Source organism: Gossypium arboreum, chromosome 3, assembly GCF_025698485.1.
Source record: "Gossypium arboreum isolate Shixiya-1 chromosome 3, ASM2569848v2, whole genome shotgun sequence".
NCBI classification, from domain to species: domain Eukaryota; kingdom Viridiplantae; phylum Streptophyta; class Magnoliopsida; order Malvales; family Malvaceae; genus Gossypium; species Gossypium arboreum.
This window is the reverse complement of record NC_069072.1, coordinates 71477868-71500558: the sequence shown is the minus strand read 5'-3', so window position 1 is coordinate 71500558 and position 22691 is coordinate 71477868. Positions and strand designations below refer to the sequence as shown.

The following is a 22691-nucleotide window of genomic DNA, read 5'->3' as shown; positions in this document are numbered from 1 at the left end:
TGGACTTTGTCACCCAAAGATAATACAGTACTTCAATATTCATATACCCAAATAAAGAAGGTGGAACACAATTAGTACTAATCTTTTCGAAAGGAATCGAAATCGAAAAAACAAAAGCAATCAGTCAAACATCTGATCAGAAAATAAACTAAAAGAAAACTGGCAAAATCACTATGGATTCAATTCTTAAAAAAAATTAGAGAATAAAAGGATGAGAAAAGCTATTTATCTATGTTGTGTTATATGAAAAACTAGAGACTGAACTCGTGTTCTGAATAGCTAAAACAGTAAATTTAGAGAATCGAATTCCTAACAAATTTTAACAGCCAGATTCTCAAAATCGAAATCATTTAAAAACTAGATTCTAATTTTTTCGAATCGTGATAGATTAAAAATTTTCTTCTATTGCATTACCAGCATAATTACCTATCTTCTTATTACCACGGCCCGGTGTCCCCGAGCAAAATGTTTAAAAGCGGAGGTGACATTAGACGAGAATAAGAATAGGAATAGGAATAGGAACGATAAGAATGGATGGAAACGGCGACGCAGTGGACGACCAACACCCAAATCCCTCTCTATTTCCTCTCTTTCCTGCTGCCGCTTCTACAGTTACTAGTACTAGCGGCATCTCTCAATGGCTTTCCAATCCTAGCTTCACCACCGACCTTTCCCTCATCAACGACGCCGTTTCCTCTCTTCCCCGCTCCCTCGACGACGTACAAGAAGAAGAAGATGCCCAAGAGGAAGAAGGAAACGAAGCCAAGCAACAGCAGCAGGAGAAGCTCCCCCATTCTTACGAGCTACTTGAGGAGGAGGAAGAAGAACAAGAAGAAGAAGAAGATTCTGATGGAGACAAGTACGGCAAGAGAAAAAGGAAGAAAAGAAGTAAGAGGAGAAACAAGAAGAAAAAGATTTCGAAAGAAATCGGTGATTCCAAATCCAAATCCATTCATTCCAATGATTATTATTTTGATTCTCATCCAGATCATGATAACTTGGCCTACGGCTCTCTCTACAGGTTTTTTTTTCCTTTCATTTATTCTTTGGTTTTTGTATCTTGATCACTTAGTTATTTCTCAGGTTGATATGACGTTTTCCCTTTGGCTAAGAAATTACCGCACATATATTTTTAATTCTGAGAATGTATAAATAAAACGAAAATCGGAAATTGCCTTAATCTCTGCATATTTCGCATTTCATTTTTTGACTTAATTGTTTCTGCTATCACCTCTTGCCGAAACATTCTAAATTGATTGTCCGACATTTTTCCACTGCAGGATGGATGTTCCACGCTATAAACTTAAAAATCCTGAACAATTATCTGGATATATGTCCCAAGGTTTTTATGGTCGGACTCACAGGTTTTCAACATATGATAAGGATGCTGATTTTGATGCTTTGGATACCAAGCTAAAGTCTTCTGGTCGATACTGGTCTCCCAACAATGCTGCACTCGAACATCATAAGAACTTAAAGCGACTTCGTCGTTACCCCCGAAAAAATTCTTCACACGCAGTTCCTGCTGATTTCATTCCTTTATCTGATATTGAATCATCACCTCATCGTGGTGATGAAAGTTCAATCTCAAACAATTCTGTCATTGAAGAATCTTGCGAGGATGAAGTTCTACGTAGAACAAGGGAGTTCAACAAATTGACCAGGGAGCATCCCCATGACGAAAAAGCATGGGTAGACTTTGCAGAGTTCCAGGACAAGGTTGCAAGTATGCAACGACAGAAAGGTGTTCGCTTACAGACTCTTGAAAAGAAAATTAGCATACTTGAGAAGGCAACTGAGCTTAATCCTGATAAAGAACAAATCTTGCTTTGTCTAATGAGGGCTTATCAGAAAAGGGATAACACTGATGTGCTAATTGGGAGATGGGAAAACGTGCTTATGCAGCATTCGGGGAGTTATGTGTTGTGGAGAGAATTCTTGCATGTTGTTCAAGGGGAGTTCTCCAGATTTAAAGTTTCAGATATGAGAAAAATGTATGCACATGCGATTCAAGCTCTGTCTGCTGCCTGCAATAAGCAGTTTAGACAGGTTCTTAATTTAGTGCATTTTAGTTTCATTTATTTATTTATTTATTACTTGGGTGTCTCTGGTATTACTGGTGATATTTTCTTTGTCATGTATTTTTCATTTAAACTAGTCAAGTAATGCCTGGTGCATGTATGTTGTGAAGTTATGTGAACATATGTTTATTACTGCATTGCATTTATGGTGTCAAAGTTTGCTGTTTTATTAGTATGATTATGACTCCATCATGTCTTCTGAACTGATAACGCCAGTAGATGATTAATTCAGTACAAAATAATAGGACATTATTTGGTTCTATCTATTTATACTGATATGTTTAAGCATAATTGATAAGTTGACGTCTAGGAGTTTTTATCTTTGAACTTATTAATAACCTTAATATTGTAGAAATTACAGACGGAATAACTTGTTTGTACTTGGAGGTGAAGGCTTTCAGTATGTCAAATTACATGATAATTGATATTAGAAGTTGTTCGTCTATGACTATTTTGTTGCTGTTGTTCAGGCTTATGTTGATATTGTTGGTTGATATGAACTACAGATCTTTAATCAGCATTTGGTTTCCACTCCCTTCCTGTCTTTTACTTTATATGGACTTTGAGATTGCAAAAAACTTTCAAAGTTAGAAAAGTTTCTTTATCTTAGTGTTTATGGATGGTCAATTTCTTGCAGATTCATCAAACTAGTAAACCCACTGATAGTGCTATGGTCCATCTAGAGCTTGGTCTGGTTGATATTTTTCTCTCTCTTTGTAGGCTTGAGTGGCAGGCTGGTCACCAGGAATTGGCCACTGCTTTATTTCAAGCTGAAATTGAATTTAGTTTGTTTTGTCCTTCTCTATCGTTGAATGAGCATAGTAAACAGAGACTGTTTAAGCACTTCTGGGATAGTGATGGTGCAAGAGTTGGAGAAGAAGGGGCTCTTGGTTGGTCTGTATGGTTGGAAAAGGAAGAAGAAAATAGACAGAGAGTTATGAAAGAAGAGAGTTCAGATAAGAGTGATGAGGGTGGTTGGACTGGTTGGTCAGAACCATTATCCAAATGTAAGGAATCTAGCACAAGTCTTGAAAATGTTGCCCATGATGATGCAGCAGTTGAGGATTTCCATGAGAAAATCGAGAATGAAGATATTAAGCAAGAAGATGATACAGAATCATTGCTAAAACAGCTAGGAATTGATGTTGATGCCGGGGTTGATGGCGAGGTTAAAGACACTTTGACATGGGCTAGGTGGTCAGAAGAAGAGTCCTCAAGAGACTCTGCTCAATGGATGCCTGTTCGTGCAAAATCTGGTCTCTCTTTCTCTCTCTTTCTGATGCGTTTGAGGTTTACATCATATTTTGTGATTTCTGTGAAGAGTTGAAATACTTCATTTCATCTAGGTGAAAGGTTTTATGCTAGAAGTCAAATTAATTATTTTATATTATTTTATTACTTATTTTATTAGGAGAGGTATTAGGAGTTCAATTCTCTCTCTTTCTCTCTCTCTCTAATGCATTTGAGGTTTACATCATATTTTGTGATTTCTGTGAAGAGTTGAAATACTTCATTTCATCTAGGTGAAAGGTTTTATGTTAGAAGTCAAATTAATTATTTAGATTAATTTATTACTTATTTTATTAGTAGAAGTATTAGGAGTTCAATTGAAAGTATCTTTATGGTATTAGGGTTTTAGAGTCATTGTTTCAAATAAGTAAACCTATGTAACATCTACTTAAGAGACTAATTGGTAGCAATAAAATTAAATCAAAATTTATTTCTATATTAAGAGGTTTAATACTCTCTTAACAAGTCTAAGTTCTGGAATTCCCTTCGACGAGTTCCACTTATTCATCATAGGTCATTTGCGAGGAAGAAGTAAAAATCAGGGAAAGAACCTTGCCTAAAACAAATAGTTCGTCGGTGAATCGTCTGGTGACAAGATCCTTTAGTTGGGACTGTAACAATTTAAAACATAAGCATCAATCTAAAATTATTCAAGCATTGGCTTGTCTCATACACTCCATTCTTAACTAAATATTGGAGTTTATGTCAATTCTAAAATTTTTTGGAAATATGTTGAGAGCCTATAATTTATTTTTTTTTTTTTGCTCTCTAGCTTTTATTTTATTTTAATGTTTTAGGAAATTGTAATCTATTTATTATCCTCTTATCATTGATTTAGTTGATTTGATTATTCTCATTCTAATGACCAAGAAACCTCCGCTGTCATCTGGATGCTATATTTGGCTCTAAGGATGTACCTTCCTTTTGGTTTGTCTCAGAATTAGTTTTACATGCTTTAAGCAATTTTGTTTTATTTTTTATGCAAAATTTAATAATAAAATTTATGGTTCTATTTTGTTGTTCATTTATCCCTGTAGTACTTATCAAGGATGAAGTATGAAGGACTAGTAGCTTCACCAATTTCTTTGACCAAATGATAATTTCAACTTACCATCGAAGAAAATGAAAAAAAGGAAAAAGTTTTGCTGATTTGAAGCCAATGCCCCCCAAAAAAAAAATATAGTTATAAAAGTCTTGTGTATGTTATTACATTAATAGTTAAATGGAAGTCCTATTAAAGATTCTTCAATCTTGAATAAATCTCCTCCTACCCTAATTTTTGTTTGCAGTTTCTGTTGGAGCTTGAATAATTTTCTTTTACTTAAGTTTATTTTGAATTAGAACTCTAAGGAAGCATTTCAAAATGGAAAATTCTAATTTATGGAAATATCGAAATATAATTGATATAAGGTCTCTTTCTATAATAAAAGGGTTTATACACATTATATGTATTAATTTTTGTTATTATGTGTATTAAAGGTAATACTTTTATTAATCTATTTCTAAAATAATAATAATATTAAAGATAGAGTTGCATATTGTACAAATAAGTGAAACTACAATAGTTTGTATTAATTAACATTTGCCTTAACATGAAAATTTATTACATGTTCAGTATCTATCAGATTAGCATAAAGTTTGTGGCTTTTCATCAATGTAAAATTAGAACTTAAAAGTTAAAGTACTTAAATGTGAACTTACAATTTTTTTATTTATCAAATAAAGCCACTTGATGGAAGTCTTTCAATGGAATTATTATTCTTATTTATAGAATGAGTAAATCATACTATAAGAAAAATTAAAATGTCAATTTTGCAATATGATGAAGGAAAATTTGTTTTGTCAATCTAATGTTTTACTAACAAACATGTTCTTTTACATATTAAACATTTTATGCATAGATTGTGATTTACAGTTATCTGAAATAACTAATGACAGGTTAAGTTATTGGTTGAAAAACAGGTGCAGTCACTAATTTTTATGAGGAACCTAATGAAGAAGTGGATGAGCAATTTATGAGAGAGATATTATATGAAGATGTATGCGAATACTTGTTCTCATTGAGCTCTACTGAGGCTCGCTTATCTCTAGTATTCCAGTTCATTGACTTTTATGGTGGGAAAATATCCTCTTGGTAAGTTTCACCTTATTCACCATTTTATAATGGTGCAGTTTTGTGTCAAATCTTCTTATTCTGTTTTGCTCTCTCACTGGTCTTTGATTGACCCATCTTGTCTGTTTGTCTATTTCTTAACTTGCATATGTAAATCACGCATAACAAATAATTAAAAATTTGGTTCTCATGTGTGGCTGAAATATGTGGATACTTGATGCTTCGTACCAAGTATTTACATGCGTTCTGAATTTTCTTTTTCGTTCAAAGTACCTTTATCCGTTATGGCATAACTTTCTCAAATATATATCATAAAATTACGGTATGGTATGCTTAGGAATACAGAATGTGTAATGGTAATATAGCTTGTTACTGATAATTTTGCATATATGTTTTCTGATTTGGACCCCCAAATGGTTGGAGATTAGTAATCTAACAACAGAGAACCATTAGAGTTCTATTGTATTTAAGAAAGAGTGCTTCTATAATGAATAGGCTTATCTATGTTACTAAAGCGAAATAATATGTGTTCGTTGTTCTGTAATTAAAAATGTGGAAAGCCCATGAATTTATTTAATTTGTTTTTATGTTTTCAGTCTTGGAAATTCGTTTAGAGTTTTTTGAGCCTTCACTGGATTTTAAGTTATATATAATTATGTATTCCACTTTGACAACTTTTCAAACATGTATTGAGTTGGAACTTGTTTCTTAGAAGCTCTAATCTAGCTAAAATAGTTGAATGTCAAATAATTCTATTTGTTGAAGGAAAACAATTTTACCTGGAAAGTAGATGAAATGATTAGGCTGATCATTTATTTTGTAGAATTTTCCATCTATTTAGGTGGGTAGGATTGTCATAGTTCTTTCTCAGGATGCTTCCATGTGGGAAAAAGCCAACTGGAAGTTGCATTTTTCCAAGTCTTTAAAGCTGGCCAAAATTTTATATAAGAACTGATGGGTCTCTATTCTATTGGTTTTTGTTTAAGCTTGTGAAGGCATGATGCTCCATATTAGAGTTAATGCAACAGTGACCTGGTTTTAGGCTGTTTAAGGAGGAGGGCTGCATGGGAGTGTTAAAATCTAACACCATGATGTGTGCATTAATATTTTAATGGTTTCATGTTTTTTGAGTTAATGTCATATAACTAACTTCCTTCCTCCTCTTCTAGGGTTTGTACCAACAGTTCCAGTTGGACCGAGAAAATTCTTAGCCTGGATGAGTTACCAGATTGTATTTGGCAAAATATGAGAAGACTGCAGGATGAGTTAAACAAATCACAGAGTATGTCTGGTGAATTCAGTTTTGAATCCCTTTTGGATGGTGCCAGAGGCATCCCTCAGAGGACTGAAATGATGAAATTTCTTCGTAATGCTGCGTTACTTTGTTTAACTGCTTTCCCCCGTAACCATATATTGGAAGAAGCTGCTCTCTTGGCGGAAGAGCTCTTTGTGACAAGAATGAACTCTTCTAGCTGTTCAGGTGCTCCGTGTCAATCTTTGGCGAAGCGCCTTCTAAAACATGATCGGCAGGTATTTTTTATTTGTTCTACCTGCCTAAAGGTGTACATATACATGCAGATTGGATCCTGTACTTGCTTAGCAAATATTTTTTATTTATTAACATGAAATGTCTGATTTATTTTTTCATTTACCATGAGCCTAAGTAAAAGTTTATATTGTTTCCCTTAACCACTAGCAGTAGTGATGTTACCCATGAGTGTCTGTAAGGTTTCCTCAGTAATTAGGAAGAAATAATGCAGTTGCTTATAGAAATTTAAGTTTCCATCTGAGTTCCTTCACTTGGTCAGAGGATAAAACTTTGCTTCCAAGTTTTTATAGTTATTTCTCAAGTTATTTCTTTTGTTTGAATGTAATCTTAGATTGCTAAGTTTATGTGGTGCTCAGTGGAATAATTAGTCTTTATCCACTTATAAATGCTAAATTGTGTAGCCGCTACTTTATTAGTGGTGTCAATTTTTATGTTTTGTATTTTGTTGCTTTACTCAATATAGGGAAATATTCTTTTTAAGCTATTTCTACTATAGATTGGGATGGTTTTACTTCAAATTATTCATGACTTCTCTTTCCCTTTCTCATTCTGACCTTTTAAATTCATTTTTTTATATAGCTTTGGCTACTAATTTTTCGCTTTCATAAGGAAATATATTTGTTAATAAAGAAAATAATTTAGTTGGACAATTTAAAATTAACATTATAATTTTTTGGAGAACATAGTGCATGTTTTTCCTTTTATTTTTTGTATAGCTGGTTCAATTGATATTGCATTATAGTTGTGTGTTAATTTTCAATCAATAAGGTTTTTGTTTTTCCAATTGCTTTTTCTGTTTAGCAATTTTCTAGGAAGCAAAAGCAAAGAGAAAATAATCAAGTAGTAAAAACAACAATCAAATGATGTCTAAATAAATATACGTGCATTTCATTAAGGCTAGCATTGTAAAATAAGTAGAAAGTAATTCTGGAACAAGTTTAGGAATGATGGAGCAATTTAAAGGTTAACGTGTTCATAATTTGATTGAGTCTAGCTATTAAAACAAATAGAAAGCAATACTGGAACAAGTTCAGGATTATGAGGGAGCATTGTAAAGTTTTAACATGTTTATAGCCTGACATTGTGTGAATCTTCTAAATTGAAATGAATATGTACATGTAATGTCGTGTTTCAACTTTCTCCGTTGCAATATGAAGCTTTAATACTTTGTGATTGTAGGATCTCTTGCTTTGTGGAATTTAAAGATTAACTTGTTCATAATTTGATTGAGTCTAGCTATTAAAACAAACAGAAAGCAATACTGGAAAAAGTTCAGGATTATGAGGGAGCATTGTAAAGTTTTAACATGTTTATAGCCTGACATTGTGTGAATCTTCTAAATTGAAATAAATATGTATATGTAATTTTGTGTTTCCGACTTTCTCCATTGCAATATGAAGCTTTAGTACTTTGTGATTGTAGGATCTCTTGCTTTGTGGAATTTATGCACGTAGAGAGGCGTTTTATGGGAATATGGATAATGCCAGAAGAGTGTTTGACATGGCATTGCTGTCACTTGCTGGGGTTTCATTGGTGAGCTCTTAGTTCTCTGATGACTGTTAACCCAATAGGTTGAATGTTGAAGCTGACCTCTGCTTTCCATGGACAAAAGAATTATGTTTTTAACAATTTTTTTTTTTTTCAAGTTTCATCTAGCTCAAGAATTATGTTTTTTACTTCCATTAATACCTAAAGTGGACACTATTTCTTATACATTGCTTTATATTCAATCTAGGTTTTGCTTGATTTTTAATTTATGCAGCTGTTTGACAATATGCCATATGGTTTTAATAAATATGATGTTCATGTTTTGTACCATAGATTGTTTGATGCTTTTATGGTTACACATTATACCCAAAGTGGACTCTATTTCTTTTCCAGTGATCTTTCTATGGTAATTGGCTGTTCTAAACTGTTTCTTGATGTGTTTATTTCTCTGATTCACTTTCCTCCCGTTTGTGCAAAAAGAAATGCTTGAAGTTTACAATATATCCGACTCCTTACTCTTCTTGAAGTTCTTGCATCTGGTTCATAGTTGGACATGGATATAGGGATATAAGCTTCCAAGGACCTTCCAAATACATGGAAAAGTTTGCAAAAAATTGAGCATAACACTAGTGCCTGAGTTCAAATAACATAAGATCTGACATCTGAACCTTTTTACTCATTTTATGTGTGCTTAAATGTAATAGTTCAATCATCTTTGAGTTTTTTCAGTGTAATGATATACTCTTATTTACATGAGCAGGATCTACAGTCTAATCCTTCTCTTCTATATTTATGGTATGCTGAGGCTGAGCTTGGAAACAGTAATGGGAGTAAATCAGATTCATTGTCACGTGCAATGCATATTCTCTCTTGCCTAGGAAGTAGTGCGACATATGGTCCATTCAAGTCTCATCTATCAAGCTTGCAACTACTGAGAGCACGGCAAGGGTTTAAAGAAAAAATAAACTCATTAAGATCAAAATGGGTGCGAGGTTTCATTGATGATCAGTCAGTTGCCCTAGTTTGTGCGGCGGCTTTGTTTGAAGACTTGGCTGCTGGATGGGCTGCTGGTATTGAAATTATAGATAATGTTTTTACAATGGTGCTTCCAGGTATTCTTTACTTTTTTCTCCCTTTTCCTATCTTCATTTGGTTGACTGCTCTAGGGGCCTTTACTTTTTCTTACTAACTTAGCTGATTTATCCGTGTTACTGTCTTCTTCCTCCTCCTTTTTTTACTGTTACATTTACAAGTAACAAAAGAGGTAATAGTAAAGTTGTGTGATTTTTTTGGCCTTAAATTTAGGGTTAGGATCTCGAATATAAGGTGTTTTAGACTTTAGATTTTGGCATTTGGCAATTGGATATATGATTGTTCTCTAACCGTTTCTTTGGGACTGCATGTTTTATACAATACAGTTTCAGTGGAATACTTAGGGCCTGAATAATCCAAATCTGTATTTGTTTGTTTTAGGCTTGATTGGAGATTTTTCTTTTAGATATTGTTTGGAAAGGACCTATTTAGAGAAGAATTTCCAAAACTAATATGCAAATGAACACAGGAAATATGAACTATGAAGATTAATTGTTTCCTCCTTTTTGAAATTATATGTATTTCTTTCAAATCTTGTTTGGGAAGTGGCCTATTTAGAAAGAATTTCCTATATTTTACCCCATATTTTCTTATATCTTTGGACTAAAATTAAATTCCAAGTCCTGATATATTCCCTTATTCTGTTCTGAAAATTAGTAGATGTGCATATATTATTAGATGAATATACAAATTAACTTTATAAAATACATAACTTGGGTAAGCAAAAAAAAAAAAAAAAATGCTATAGTTTTAAAATAATTGCAACCATGTTGCTTACCTGTGCCATGTTCCTAATGGCTTGGTTCGCCAGCAGCTCTATGCTAGAGTCTGAAAGGAGAGATGAACTGGAAAAAGAAAAAAGAAAAAAACCTGAAGAATGATGGAGAAAAAAGGCAGATTTGTATCCTGCCTGACTATATGCAGTTTTCTGTAGCCTTTTTATATACAATTTTTTGTCCACTCTTTTTATTTCTAAGTGTTATAATTTTTGGAAAAAATAGGGTGAAATGAGAAAGCCAAAATTCCATTAAACTTGTGATGAAATTAGAGATGAATACCCTAATGTATTGAGGAAAAACACTCTCAAAAGAATGTTTTTCTTAGAAATATGTACAGCTATATATGCATGAAGCATTGAATCAAATAAGGAAAGAATATCTCTAATTAGAATCCCTAAAAATCAGCTGTAATCTCTAAAGATATGCTATTCATTGCTATCAAATAATCAAAGATTCTCAACACTCCCTCTCAAGCTGGTGCATAGTCTCGCATGCTTAACTTGCAAAGAAGATTATGATAAGTCTTACAATTGAGCCCTTTAGTAAAAACATCAGCTAACTATTTTTTGGATGCTAGATAAGATAGACTTAAGGCACCATTGACTACTTTTTCCTTGATAAAATGATGATCTATTTTGATGTGCTTGGTTTTATCTTGCTGCATTGGATTTTGAGTTATGCTGATGGCCACTTTGTTGTCACAGTACAAGGTTGATCCATTTTCATTCAACGACTTTAGTCTTCTAATACCTTTTCCACCCATAAAAGCTCACAAATACCTTGAGCCATGACCCTATATTCAGCCTCTGCACTTGGTCGAGCCACAACACTTTGTTTCTTGCTTCTCCAAGTGACTAAGTTTTCTCCCACAAGAGTACAATAACCTGTTGTAAACCTTCTGTCATCAAGAGAGCCAGCCCAATTTGCATGTGTAAATACTTCTATTTTGAGAAGACTATTTTGGAGAAGAAAATACTTTTGCCCGGTGTAGACTTCAAATAACACAATTCGCAATACTGCCTGCATATGAGCTTCCCGAGGATCATGCATAAACTGGCTTACCAAATTAACTGCATAAGCTATATCAGGTCGAGTATGAGTGAGATAAATCAATCGTCTGATGAGTCTTTGATATCTCCCTTTATCCACCATTTCACCAATCCTTGCTTGTAACTTTTGATTACTCTCAATAGGTGATTTTGCTGGTTTGCAACCTAACATGCCAATCTCTGTCAGAAGATCTAAGACATACTTTCTTTGGGAAATAAAGATTCCCTCTTTCGATTTGGCCACTTCTATTCCGAGGAAGTATTGTAACTTTCCCAAGTTTGATTTCGAATTTCGAGCCAATTGTTTCTTAAGCCAGGCCATTTCTTCCTTGTCATCTCCTGTCATAATTATGTCATTAACATAAACTATAAGGTGAGTAATTTACCCTTGTGATGTTTTATAAAAAGAGTATGATCAGTATTACTTTGTCGATAGCCAAACGATACCTTACTAAACTTGTCAAACCAAGCTCTGAGAGATTGCTTTAGCCTATATAGGGTCTTTTTTAGTCTACATACCTTCTATTGAGTATCCTCGAATCGTGGAGGAACTTTCATATATACTTTTTCTTCTTCTAGTTCTCCATGTAAGAGGACATTCTGTACCCAAACTGCTGTAAGTTCCAGTCGAGATTTGCTGCATATGATAAAAAGATCCTAATCGTGTTCAATTTAGCAACTGGAGCAAATGTTTCTTGATAGTCCACTCCATATGTCTGAGTAAATCTTTGCGCTACTAATTTGGCTTTGAGTATTTCAATTGAACCATTAGCCATATACTTGATAGTAAATACCTATTTGTAGCCAACCATTTTTTACTCTTCAGGAGGATTAACCAGTTCTCACGTCTCATTTCTTCAAATATAGCCTTTTTCCATCTTGGATTAGTAATAGCTTCTCTTTAGTCCTATGGAACAAACATAGAGAATAAAGACAAAGCAAAAGCTCTATAGGATGGGGATAAGAAATCATAAGAGACAGTCAGAAATAGGATGTAAAGTGCAAGTTCTAACACCTTTTTGTTGGGCTATTGGTAATTTTAAGTCAGTAGCAAGCTCAGGTAAAGTAGATCCACTTGACAGTAAAGAGTTAGGGCATAAAGTAGATTGTATAATGACATCTTCTTTTTTGCTTTTTCTAGTTTATGTCCTTAAATTAGGCCTATCCAACAACTGTCCACTAGTCTTTTCTTGAACCAAAGTTTGTTAGAGCTAAATTTTTTCTCGGAAGAGTAACAAAATAAGATGTCACCTTTTCGTTTCAATAACCTTCCCCTGAAGAGGTGGTTATGATGAAGAAAAGTAGGATTCATCCTCACGAAATGTTACATCCATATTTACATAATACTTTTAGATGGCGGATGATAACATTTGTAACCCTTTTATGTGGGAGAGTATCTGTTAAAAACAGGCTATTTCGATTATATATTTCACAAGAAATTACATAAATATTTATACACATAGTGAGCCTAACTTAGGAAACTTTACACTAGGAAACAGACTAATTCTAGGGATGCTGTACCTAAAAACCAGCCTTAAAGTTAGGGATAAAATATTTACAGAATTCTATTTGATACACTCAAATATTCCTTAATTAGGAAACTGAAATGTGACACTCCCCCTCAAACTGGGAAGTGGATATCATCCATTCTCAACTTGCTTACTAATTTTTGAAAACTTCCTAGACAATCCTTTGGTAAGTATGTCTGCTAGTTGACCATCGGTGGACACAAATGGAGTGCAAAATAAGCACTGTCCAATTTTTCCTTTATAAAATGTCTGTCAACCTCAACGTGCTTCGTTCGATCATGTTGAACTGGATTATGTGCAATATTGATAGCAGATTTATTATTGCAATACAACTTCATTGGACCTTCCCACTTGATTTTCAAATTTTCCAAAATAATTTTTAGCCATAACAACTCACAAACTCCAAGAGCCATCGCCCTAAATTCAGCTTCTGCACTAGATCTAGCCACAACATTTTGTTTTTACTCCTCCAAGTCACGGGGTTGCCTCCTAGGAAAGTACAATAGCAGAGGTTGATCTTCTATCAACCATAGATCTTGCATAATCTGCATCAAGATAGGCTTCAAGGGTTAAATTCTCTCTATTTTTAAATAGGATTCCTTTGCTGGCGTGCCCTTTAAGTCTTGTAGAATCGATATCTGACTCTAAGATGTGATTCTTTGGGATTGTGCATAAACCGACTTACAACACCTATTGCATAGGCAATATCTGTGCAGTATGAGACAAGTAAATGAGCTTCTCCACAAGTCTTTGATATGACCTTTTATCAACTGTTGCATCTTCTAGTGCATTTCCAAGTTTGTGGTTCACCTCTATGTGTGTCTCTGTTGGTTTACATTAACTTGCCCGTCTCGTCAACAAATCAACTATGTATTTTTTTTGAGATATGAATATTCCTTCCCGAGAGTGTGCCACTTCAATACCAAGGAAATATTTTAACTTCTCGAGCTCTTTGACTTCAAAATCTTTTACTAGGCATTTCTTTAAATTCTCCATTCCTTCTAGATCATCACCAATACTATAATGTCATCAACATAAACTAATAAAGCAGTCACTCCCCTTGAAGATGAGTGTTTTACAAATAGAGTGTGATCTCCTTGACTCTGTTTATACCCCAACTTGAGCATTACTTTGGTAAATCTTCCAAACCAAGCCCTCGGGACTGTTTTAGTACGTACAAAGCCTTTTTAGTCGCAAACTACATCATCAGTATTTGGATGAATCACGGAGGAACATCTATATAGACTTCCTCCTCAAGATCACCGTGTAAAAGGCATTTTGATGTCAAATTGCTGTAATTTCCAGCCTCGGTTGGCAGCTAGTGACAACAACACTCTTCTGATGTTCATCTTTGCAACAGGGCAAATGTCTCGGGTAGTCTATTCCATACATTTGAGTGTACCCTTTAGCAACCAATCTTGCTTTGTACCTCTCCAAAGAACCATTTAACTTATATTTCACTGTGTACACCCAATGACATCCCATTGGTTTCTTTCCTCTCGGTAATTTCACTAAGTCCCATGTCTTATTTTTTCAAGAGCTTCCATTTCAACTTTCATGGCATTTTTCCAATTCTCATCTTCTAATGCCTCGGATCACGCTTTTGGGAATGGAGATAGAATTTAGGCTAGTAAGAAAGGTTTTGTGGTTATGGGACAAGTTTTTGTAAGACATGAATAGGTACAAGGGATGTTTTGTATGGTTTTAGTCCCTTTCTAATAGCAATGGGAAAATCATCTAAATTTGCGATATTAGAATTCAAAGTAGGTTCAAGCAATTACCTCGAGTCGTATAGGAGAAGAAGATGATTGAACTTGCACCGGTGCCTTCTTCCTTGGTAAACCAGTAAAGGACGAGTAGTGTCCTGAATTCCTCTTGGTGATTTGGGTGTGTTAGGCTCTGTTTCAGGTTGTATAAGGGCCATTGTTTCAAGTTGGGCAGGTTGGTTAGTAGGCAAGGACTGAGTGGGAGTGTTTGGTTGTTGGACAGGAGCTAGAATGTGAGTGTTTGGTTGCTGGACAGGAGCTGAAATGTGAGTGTTTGGTTGCTGGACAGGAGCTGGAATCTCAAGAAGAAAAATTTTTTTGTCCTTATCTTCTGTGAATAAGATCTCCCCCTGAAGATAAGGACGAGTAAAGAAATTCTCTTGTTCTCCAAAAGTAACATCCGCTGTTACAAAAATTTTTTTTGTGGCTAGATGATAGCATTTGTACCCTTTTTGAATGGAAGAATAACCAAGAAAGACACACTTGACAGCTCGTGGATCAAATTTTCCTTTATTTTGAGAATGAACATGTACAAAGGCAACACAGCCAAATATTTTGGGAGTAAGGTTACTTGAAGTATTGAAATCAAGAAAGAATTTTGCTAGAACTTGAATAGGACTTTGAGATTCAAGAACTTTTGTAGGCAATCTATTTATCAAATGAGTAGCAGTTAAAACAGTCTCCCCCCAATATTGTTTAGGGACTTTTTTTTGGAACAAAAGGGCTCTTGTAATAGCTAAAATGTGACCATTCTTTCTTTCGGCAACACCATTTTGTTGTGGTGTACTAACACAAGATGACTCATGTATAATGCTTCTTTCTTGGAAATATGTTGAGAGAAATTGATTGAAATAATCCTTGGCATTGTCTGACCTAAATCTTTTTATTTCAGCTCCAAATTGTGTTTTGATCATGTTGTAAAAGGTTGGAAAGACAGACCTTACATCAGATTTTTGTTTTAAAAGAAATATCCAAGACACACGAGTACAATCATCAATAAAGGATACAAACCACCGAGCCCTAGAAATATTTGAAATAGTGGATGGCCCCCAAACATCACTATGAATAAGAGTAAAAGGAGTGGATGTTCTTTTATTGCTTACTGGAAAAGAGGTACGTTTATGTTTTGCAAGTTCACAGATATCACAATGAAATTTTTCATCAGTCAATCCTTTGAATAATGATGAAGGAAGCATAATTTTAAGGACTCTAAACGATATATGACCAAGGCGAAGGTGATAGAGCCAAATTTGGTCTTTATTGGTTTTAATAGATTCAGATATGAAAGATGAAGGTGAGGAATTCAGAGCACTAACTTCTCCACTGGATTCTTCAAGATAGTATAGGCCATTTACTTCCTTAGCATGTCCAATCATCCTCCTCGTATTCTGTTCCTGAAAAAGACATCGATTGTGATAGAAAACCACTTTATAGTTAAAGTCTTTGGTAATTCTTTGAATGGATAAAAGATTGGTAAATAGTTTTGGAACATGAAGGACATTTTTAAGAGTAAGGGTTTTGTTTATAACAATATCACCCTGACCAGCCATTGTGATCACAGAACCATCGACTCTTGTTATTTTTCTACTACTAGGGCAAGGTATATGTGAAACAAATTTTTGTGAGGAGTGGGTCATGTGGTCCGTAGCTCTGAGTCAATAACCCAAGAACTTTTGGTGATCAGATCGAGACTTTAGAATCTTGAGAAGAGGATATATCCAAAAAGCCAAACTACAAGTACACATTGAAGAAGATTTTCCAATGATCCCAAAGAATTTTTAACTTCTCAATTTCTTCTTTATTGAATTCAACAGTGATTCACGAGAATTATTTTTCCATCCAAATTGTCTTCTTTGTATATATGCTCGCCTTGTCCCTTTTGTTGTCTACCTTTTTTGAAAAATTTTTGTTTGTTGTTTATGGCTTCCCATGGAGTTTCCAAGATCTTTCTTTAGTGTAACGGCCTTTTTACGATGGGTGCACCATACGGAATCCTGTTAATAGGCTTTGTTTGTTTTGTCTGCTATTATCTTCACTAGTTGGTCGCTCAGGCCAAATCTCTTCTCACTTATAGCTTTTGTAACCAAGGTGAACTATCCACTTGTCATTCTCAACCATAACTCCTCTTCTTCCTTCCTCAGCACGAACAATTGCAATTGTCTCATTTAGTGATGGTAGTTTCTTTTTTCCAAATATTTGAAATCTTACTGCATCAAACTCAACATTTAGTCCAGCAAGAAAATCATAAATTCGATCCTTTTCAACAAACCTTTTCAGGAGTGCTGTATCTTCACTGCACTTCATCTGACATAAACTTTGCAATAGATTGGAATACTTCGTGATTGATCGACTTCCTTGCTTGGTAGATGAAATCTTAGTCTTGATTTCATAGATTTGAGCAGCATCTCGAACTTTAGAATAAGTCTGTTTCACAGCTTCCCATATTTCTTTGGATGTGTTAAGAAACATGCATGTATCACTAATTTCTGGCATCATAGAGTTCCATAACCAAGACATTACTATTTGTCTTGTTCATTCCAAGCATCAAGCTTAGGATCTCCTTCTTTAGTTCCAGTTCCGAGTGACTCAGTTTTCCTCTTCCCTTCAAGAATGTACGAACCAGTTGAGACTACTTCACGTAATTTTTCCCATTTAGCCTGTAGGCTACTTGGATGTTCTGAAACTCACTTGTTGGGTTTGAGTTGTTCACGAAACTTCGAGACATCCCGGTGTTACTAATCTTGACAGTTTAGGTCATGTTTCGTTTGAACAAATTCTACTGAGCTTGAGGGTTTGGATGGAGTCGGAAGAAAATCGCCAGGCAAAGAAAAAAATCCCAAAAATGAGGCTAAAAAAGCTCTGATACCATGTTAAAAACAGGCTATTTCGATTATATATTTCACAAGAAATTAGATAAATATTTATACACATGGTGAGCCTAACTTAGGAAACTTTACACTAGGAAACAGACTAATTCTAGGGATGCTGTACCTAAAAAACAGCCTTAAAGTTAGGGATAAAATATTTACAGAATTCTATTTAATATACTCAAATATTCCTTAATTAGGAAACTGAAATCTGACAGTATCTAATGAAAACACATTTGACTGCTCGAGGATCCAGTTTGCTCCTATGTCGAAGATGAATGAAGCAAACACAATCAAAGACCTTTGGTGAAACTAGGTAATCTGTCTTGTCATGTAAGGTTTCTACGAGACTTTTAAAATTAAGGACCCAAAGAGGCATCTGATTAATGAGATAAACAGCAACCAAAATCCCATTGCCCCAGTAAGGCTTTGGGAGTTTCATAGTGAACATAAGTGATCTAGCAACCTCCAAAAGATGCCGATTTTTTCTTTCGGCAATACCATTTTGAGCACTTGTACTTGGACAATTGGTTTAATGCAAAATCTCATATGATTCTAAATAATCATTAAAGTTATACTCGGTTCAATTATTAGTTCGCAAAATCTTAACCTTAGCATCAAACTAGCAGTAATCAATTTACGAAAGAACGAAAACACGAGAAAACATCAATTTTGGACTTTAACAAAAATACCCATGTCATCCGAGTGCAACAGTTAATAAATGTAAGAAACCAACGATTACCAGATAAAGAAGTAAGTCGAGTAGGGCCCCAAACATCCGAATGAATAATCTCAAAAGGAACAGTACTTCTATTATCACATAAAAGATAATTGTTTCTTGTATGCTTAGCAAACTGACAGGTATCACAAACTAAATAGACTTGAAAACAAAATAGGAAACATCTTGGCAAGAACAATAAATGATGGATGTCCTAACCACCTATGCCACTGAATTATCTCCTGGTTGATATTTTTATTATTTCCAATTAAGGCTCGAGACATATTGAACGACCCAAAACATATAATCCATCACACTATCTATCACTGCCAATCTTCTCTATTTGGAGTTCCTAAAAGGCACAGCGATCGAGAAAGAATTCAAGTTTACAATTTAAGGCTTTAGTGATAGTACTAACAGATAAAAGGTTAATCGAGAATTTAGGGACATGGAGGATAGAAGATAAAGTGATATTGGGAGTACAAACAACAGAACCTGTTTTAGAGATGGAGGTAAGGGAGTCATCGGCTATTCATACGCTATCTTTAGATGGACAACTAGTATAGTTAAATAAACTTTTGTTTGACCATTTGTCTATTCAAACTGGAATTAATAATCCAAGATTTAGAACTAGATGAAGCATTTAAAACAGAACTTGATTTTGCATGATTAGACTTAGCAATTGAGGTAGAGTCCAATTGAGAAAAGAGGCATTGGAAATGTTGAATCTCGTTTGAGGTAAAACGCCTAGCAGAAGTGGATTTGTCCTCTATTGTCACGGAGTCTGACAAATTTGCTTGAGACTGAGAATTACCTTTCGTTTTCCACCACGACCTCAAGTGGGGTGACCATGCAACTTCTAGCACGAATCTTTAGTGCGCCAAGGTTTACCACATTAGTCACACGTTAAGTGATCCTTGTTAGACTTACCACTTGATGGACCATCCTGGTTATCAATGAGACTAGCTTTGTCAAGAGGTGGATTATAGAGCATGACAACACGATGACTCTCCTCCTGTTGTACATAGGAGTTTGCTTTATGAAGAGAAGGAAGTGGAGTTTTGCCAAGAACTTGGAACTCGAATATGATCATACTCACTATTCAACCCAGCTAAGAAATAAAAAACACGCTCTTTTTCCACCATCTTTTGAATTTTTTCAGCATCATTGGTTCAAGTCGCCTGAAAAATCTTGATGATTGGTTTGAATCACAAGCTTCTTGTCCTTAGACATAATGCTGGAAAAAACATCTAATACCAAAAAATTTGCTTGGAAAAAATTAGAAAAAAAACAACCCAAAAGAACACAAAAGAGATCCCACACAAAAAAACTAAGCCAAAGAAAAACCACCACTTAGAAGAGAATGAGCAGTGAGCACAGCAATGGCGTTGGAAAAAACACGGCGGCAGCAGGTGAAGGTCACGCGTGGCGTGTGAAACAAAGGGACTGTAACTTGCAATGGAGTGTGAGGCTCACGCGCGGGTCTTCTGGTCATCGGATTCTAGGGTTTCGTTGGCCAGTTGATGCCGACTCCAATGGTAGGGGCGGTGAGAGAAAAAAATAAGGCTAGGGTGGAAGGTACCAATTTTGTGTTTCTAAGGGTTTTTTTTTTTGAACAAACTTTGAAAATCAGAAAATATTATCCTGCTAATCGGATAAAAAATCTGATACCATGATGAAATTAGAGATGAATACTCTAATATATTGAGGAAAAACTCTCTCAAAAGTATGTATTTCTTAAAAATATGTACAACTATATATAGATGAAACATTGAATCAGTTAAGGAAAAAATATCTCTAATTAGAATCCCTAAAAAGCAACCGTAATCTCTAAAGATATGCTATTCAGTGTTATTAAATAATCAAAGATTCTCAACAACTTGGCTTTCTTTGTTCTTTTTCCTAAACTAAATGTGGGATTATCTTGCTATATAAAGGTTGATTCATAGTGCTACTTGGCCTATTTAAGATAATCAGCTAAACTCTTCTGTGCTTCATTCATAGAGATAAATTGTCACTGAAGCAGTTGGCCCAAAGGTTTTCCCTGTCATTTTGATTGATAGTATTACATGGTTTGTTTAATACAATAAACTAAATTCTTGTGTTTTACAGAAAGAAGAAGCCAAAGTCACCATCTAGAATATCTATTAAACTATTATGTTAGGATACTTCAAAGACATCGCGAGCAATTTACTTTGTCCAAAGCTTGGGATGCTGTCACACGCGGACTGCAAATATATCCATCTAGCCCAGAGCTCTTTAAAGCTTTGGTGGAGATCAGCTGTCTTTACACAACTCCTAATAAATTACGGTGGATGTTTGATGAGCACTGTCACAAGTAAGATCATCTTCCTTATATCTCTTCAAAGTGTTCAGGGTTGTGCTTTTTGTTTTAGGGAGCAAAATCCATATGCTAGACATCTATATATGTTCTTGTTTTAGCCAAGCTTTTCAATTTAATTTAATTTTTTAGAAGTTTTTACCTTTTGCATTGGACCTATTTTTACTGGAGGTTTACTTCTTCTGAAAGCTGTTTAAAATTATGGGAAGTGATAACTAGTGCATTAAATGCTATATTTTTATAGGGAAAAAGTGCAATTAATGCACTACTTTTTCTTAAATTTGACAAGCTGTTCATTAAATGCTATATTGTTAAAAGTGCAATTAAATATTTGTTAACTAGTACCTGTAGGCATCCACAACTGGACCTTAAAATCAAATTGTATGTTAAATATTCTCTGTTATTTGAGATAGTCATATATATTCTTTTTCCTTTTTATACCTTTTGACTGCCAGCTTCATTCAGTAATTTTAATGTTATTTTCAAATCTTTTTAGTGTATTTATTGTTGATCACTCATAATAAATGAGTGAAATTACATACTTAAACATGTATATTCTATTTTTACGTTCCATTTCTCTCTCTATAAATGACTTAACGAGGAATTTTTGAGCAAGTTTTTTCTTTAAGGATTTAGCATTTTACTTTTGGGTTTTATCAAGAAATTTCATGGCTTACATTGACTGTTATTCTGTAAATATTTTCAGGAAACCATCAGTAGTTGTTTGGCTTTTTGCTTTAATATTTGAGATAAGTCGGAGTGGCTCGCCGCATAGGATCCATGGATTGTTTGAGAGGGCACTAGCTATCGATAAATTTCATAATTCAGTTATACTCTGGCGATTGTATGTCGCATATGAGATTAACGTTGTTCACAATCCATCTGCAGCGAGGCGAATATTTTTTCGTGCTATTCATGCCTGTCCATGGTAAGTGACTTTTCGCTTGATGTCCTGATAAATCAAATTGAAAGAACAAGCTATAATTGTAATTAACCTATTAAATGGATACCATTTGTGAGATAGGTTTAGGAACCAAAATCTGAAATTAATGCAGTTAATCTGCTTTAGTGATTTTGTAGTTTCTCCAATTTATGAGTAAACTAGCAGTAATATGGTATGAAAAGAGAGGGCCAATAAACAAAGAATTTTACTAGGAGAGTTGGCGGAAGATGTAGGGTTTGTGCTTGTTACTAGGTTCTGATTATTTTTCGGTAAAATACTAGAAAAAAATTCTTTCGATTTGGAATAAATGAACATCACTATGGGTAGTTACCATAAGTGGGTATGCACGAACATTTATATGAGGCTTGCCTGGGAATATAGTATATATATCAGGAAAAATAGGTCTGATAATTGCTGCAAGAAGTTGGCTTACATGTTTTGGGTGGGTATGTATCAGGCACGTCAGAAAGAAGGAACAAAGTTGTTGAGTTGTATGACATATTTTGTTACAATGTTGTTTAAACTTACCAACTAAATGTTTTGGCTTGCATTTCTTAATTGCAACTTTGAATACATTTTAAACTTGATATGATGTAGGTTCATTTATCTGTGTTAACTATCGTTCCATAACATGTAATAATAATTGGCAGGTCAAAAAAGCTTTGGCTTGATGGTTTTCTCAAATTGAACTCCATCTTAACCGCAAAAGAGCTGTCAGATCTTCAAGAAGTAATGAGGGAAAAGGAGTTGAATTTAAGGACAGATATTTATGAAATTCTTTTACAAGATGAGATACTGTCATGATGCCTGCTTGCACGCCATCCCAGGTTATATATTATCTGTAACTCTGAAAATATTATGTTGTACGTATGTAGATATAAAAACTCTTTGAATTATTATGTATGGCTAGAATGGATTCATGGAATGTCGGTCTTTGTATTTTAGGGGTGCCCAAGTGCCGCATTCTGTGGTCACTTATGATTTGGTTTCTTAAATCATAACTATTTCTTGAGTTTTATTAGTAAATAGCTGACATTCTTGATGATTAAACTGGTTTTTCAATGAATTCAAAAGTGTTACTATATA

At 34.5% G+C, this 22691-nt stretch overlaps 1 protein-coding gene across 2 annotated transcripts; it reads left to right on the top strand.

The window, feature by feature from the left end:
* The first annotated feature begins 353 nt into the window (after window positions 1-353).
* Window positions 354-22655, top strand: LOC108475925 (uncharacterized). Of its 2 annotated transcripts, none has more exons than XM_017777927.2 (10): window positions 354-1021; window positions 1281-2049; window positions 2719-3337; window positions 5334-5505; window positions 6654-7014; window positions 8456-8566; window positions 9282-9633; window positions 20434-20659; window positions 21369-21590; window positions 22256-22655. In XM_017777927.2, exons 1-10 carry the CDS (start codon window positions 531-533, stop codon window positions 22407-22409), a joined length of 3477 nt encoding a protein of 1158 aa, XP_017633416.1. In that variant the 5' UTR covers window positions 354-530; the 3' UTR covers window positions 22410-22655. The 2 variants fall into 2 exon arrangements, with proteins under 2 accessions (XP_017633416.1, XP_017633417.1); XM_017777928.2 differs by having other exon boundaries at window positions 363-1021; window positions 1281-1994; window positions 2802-3337.
* The last annotated feature ends 36 nt before the right edge of the window (window positions 22656-22691 follow it).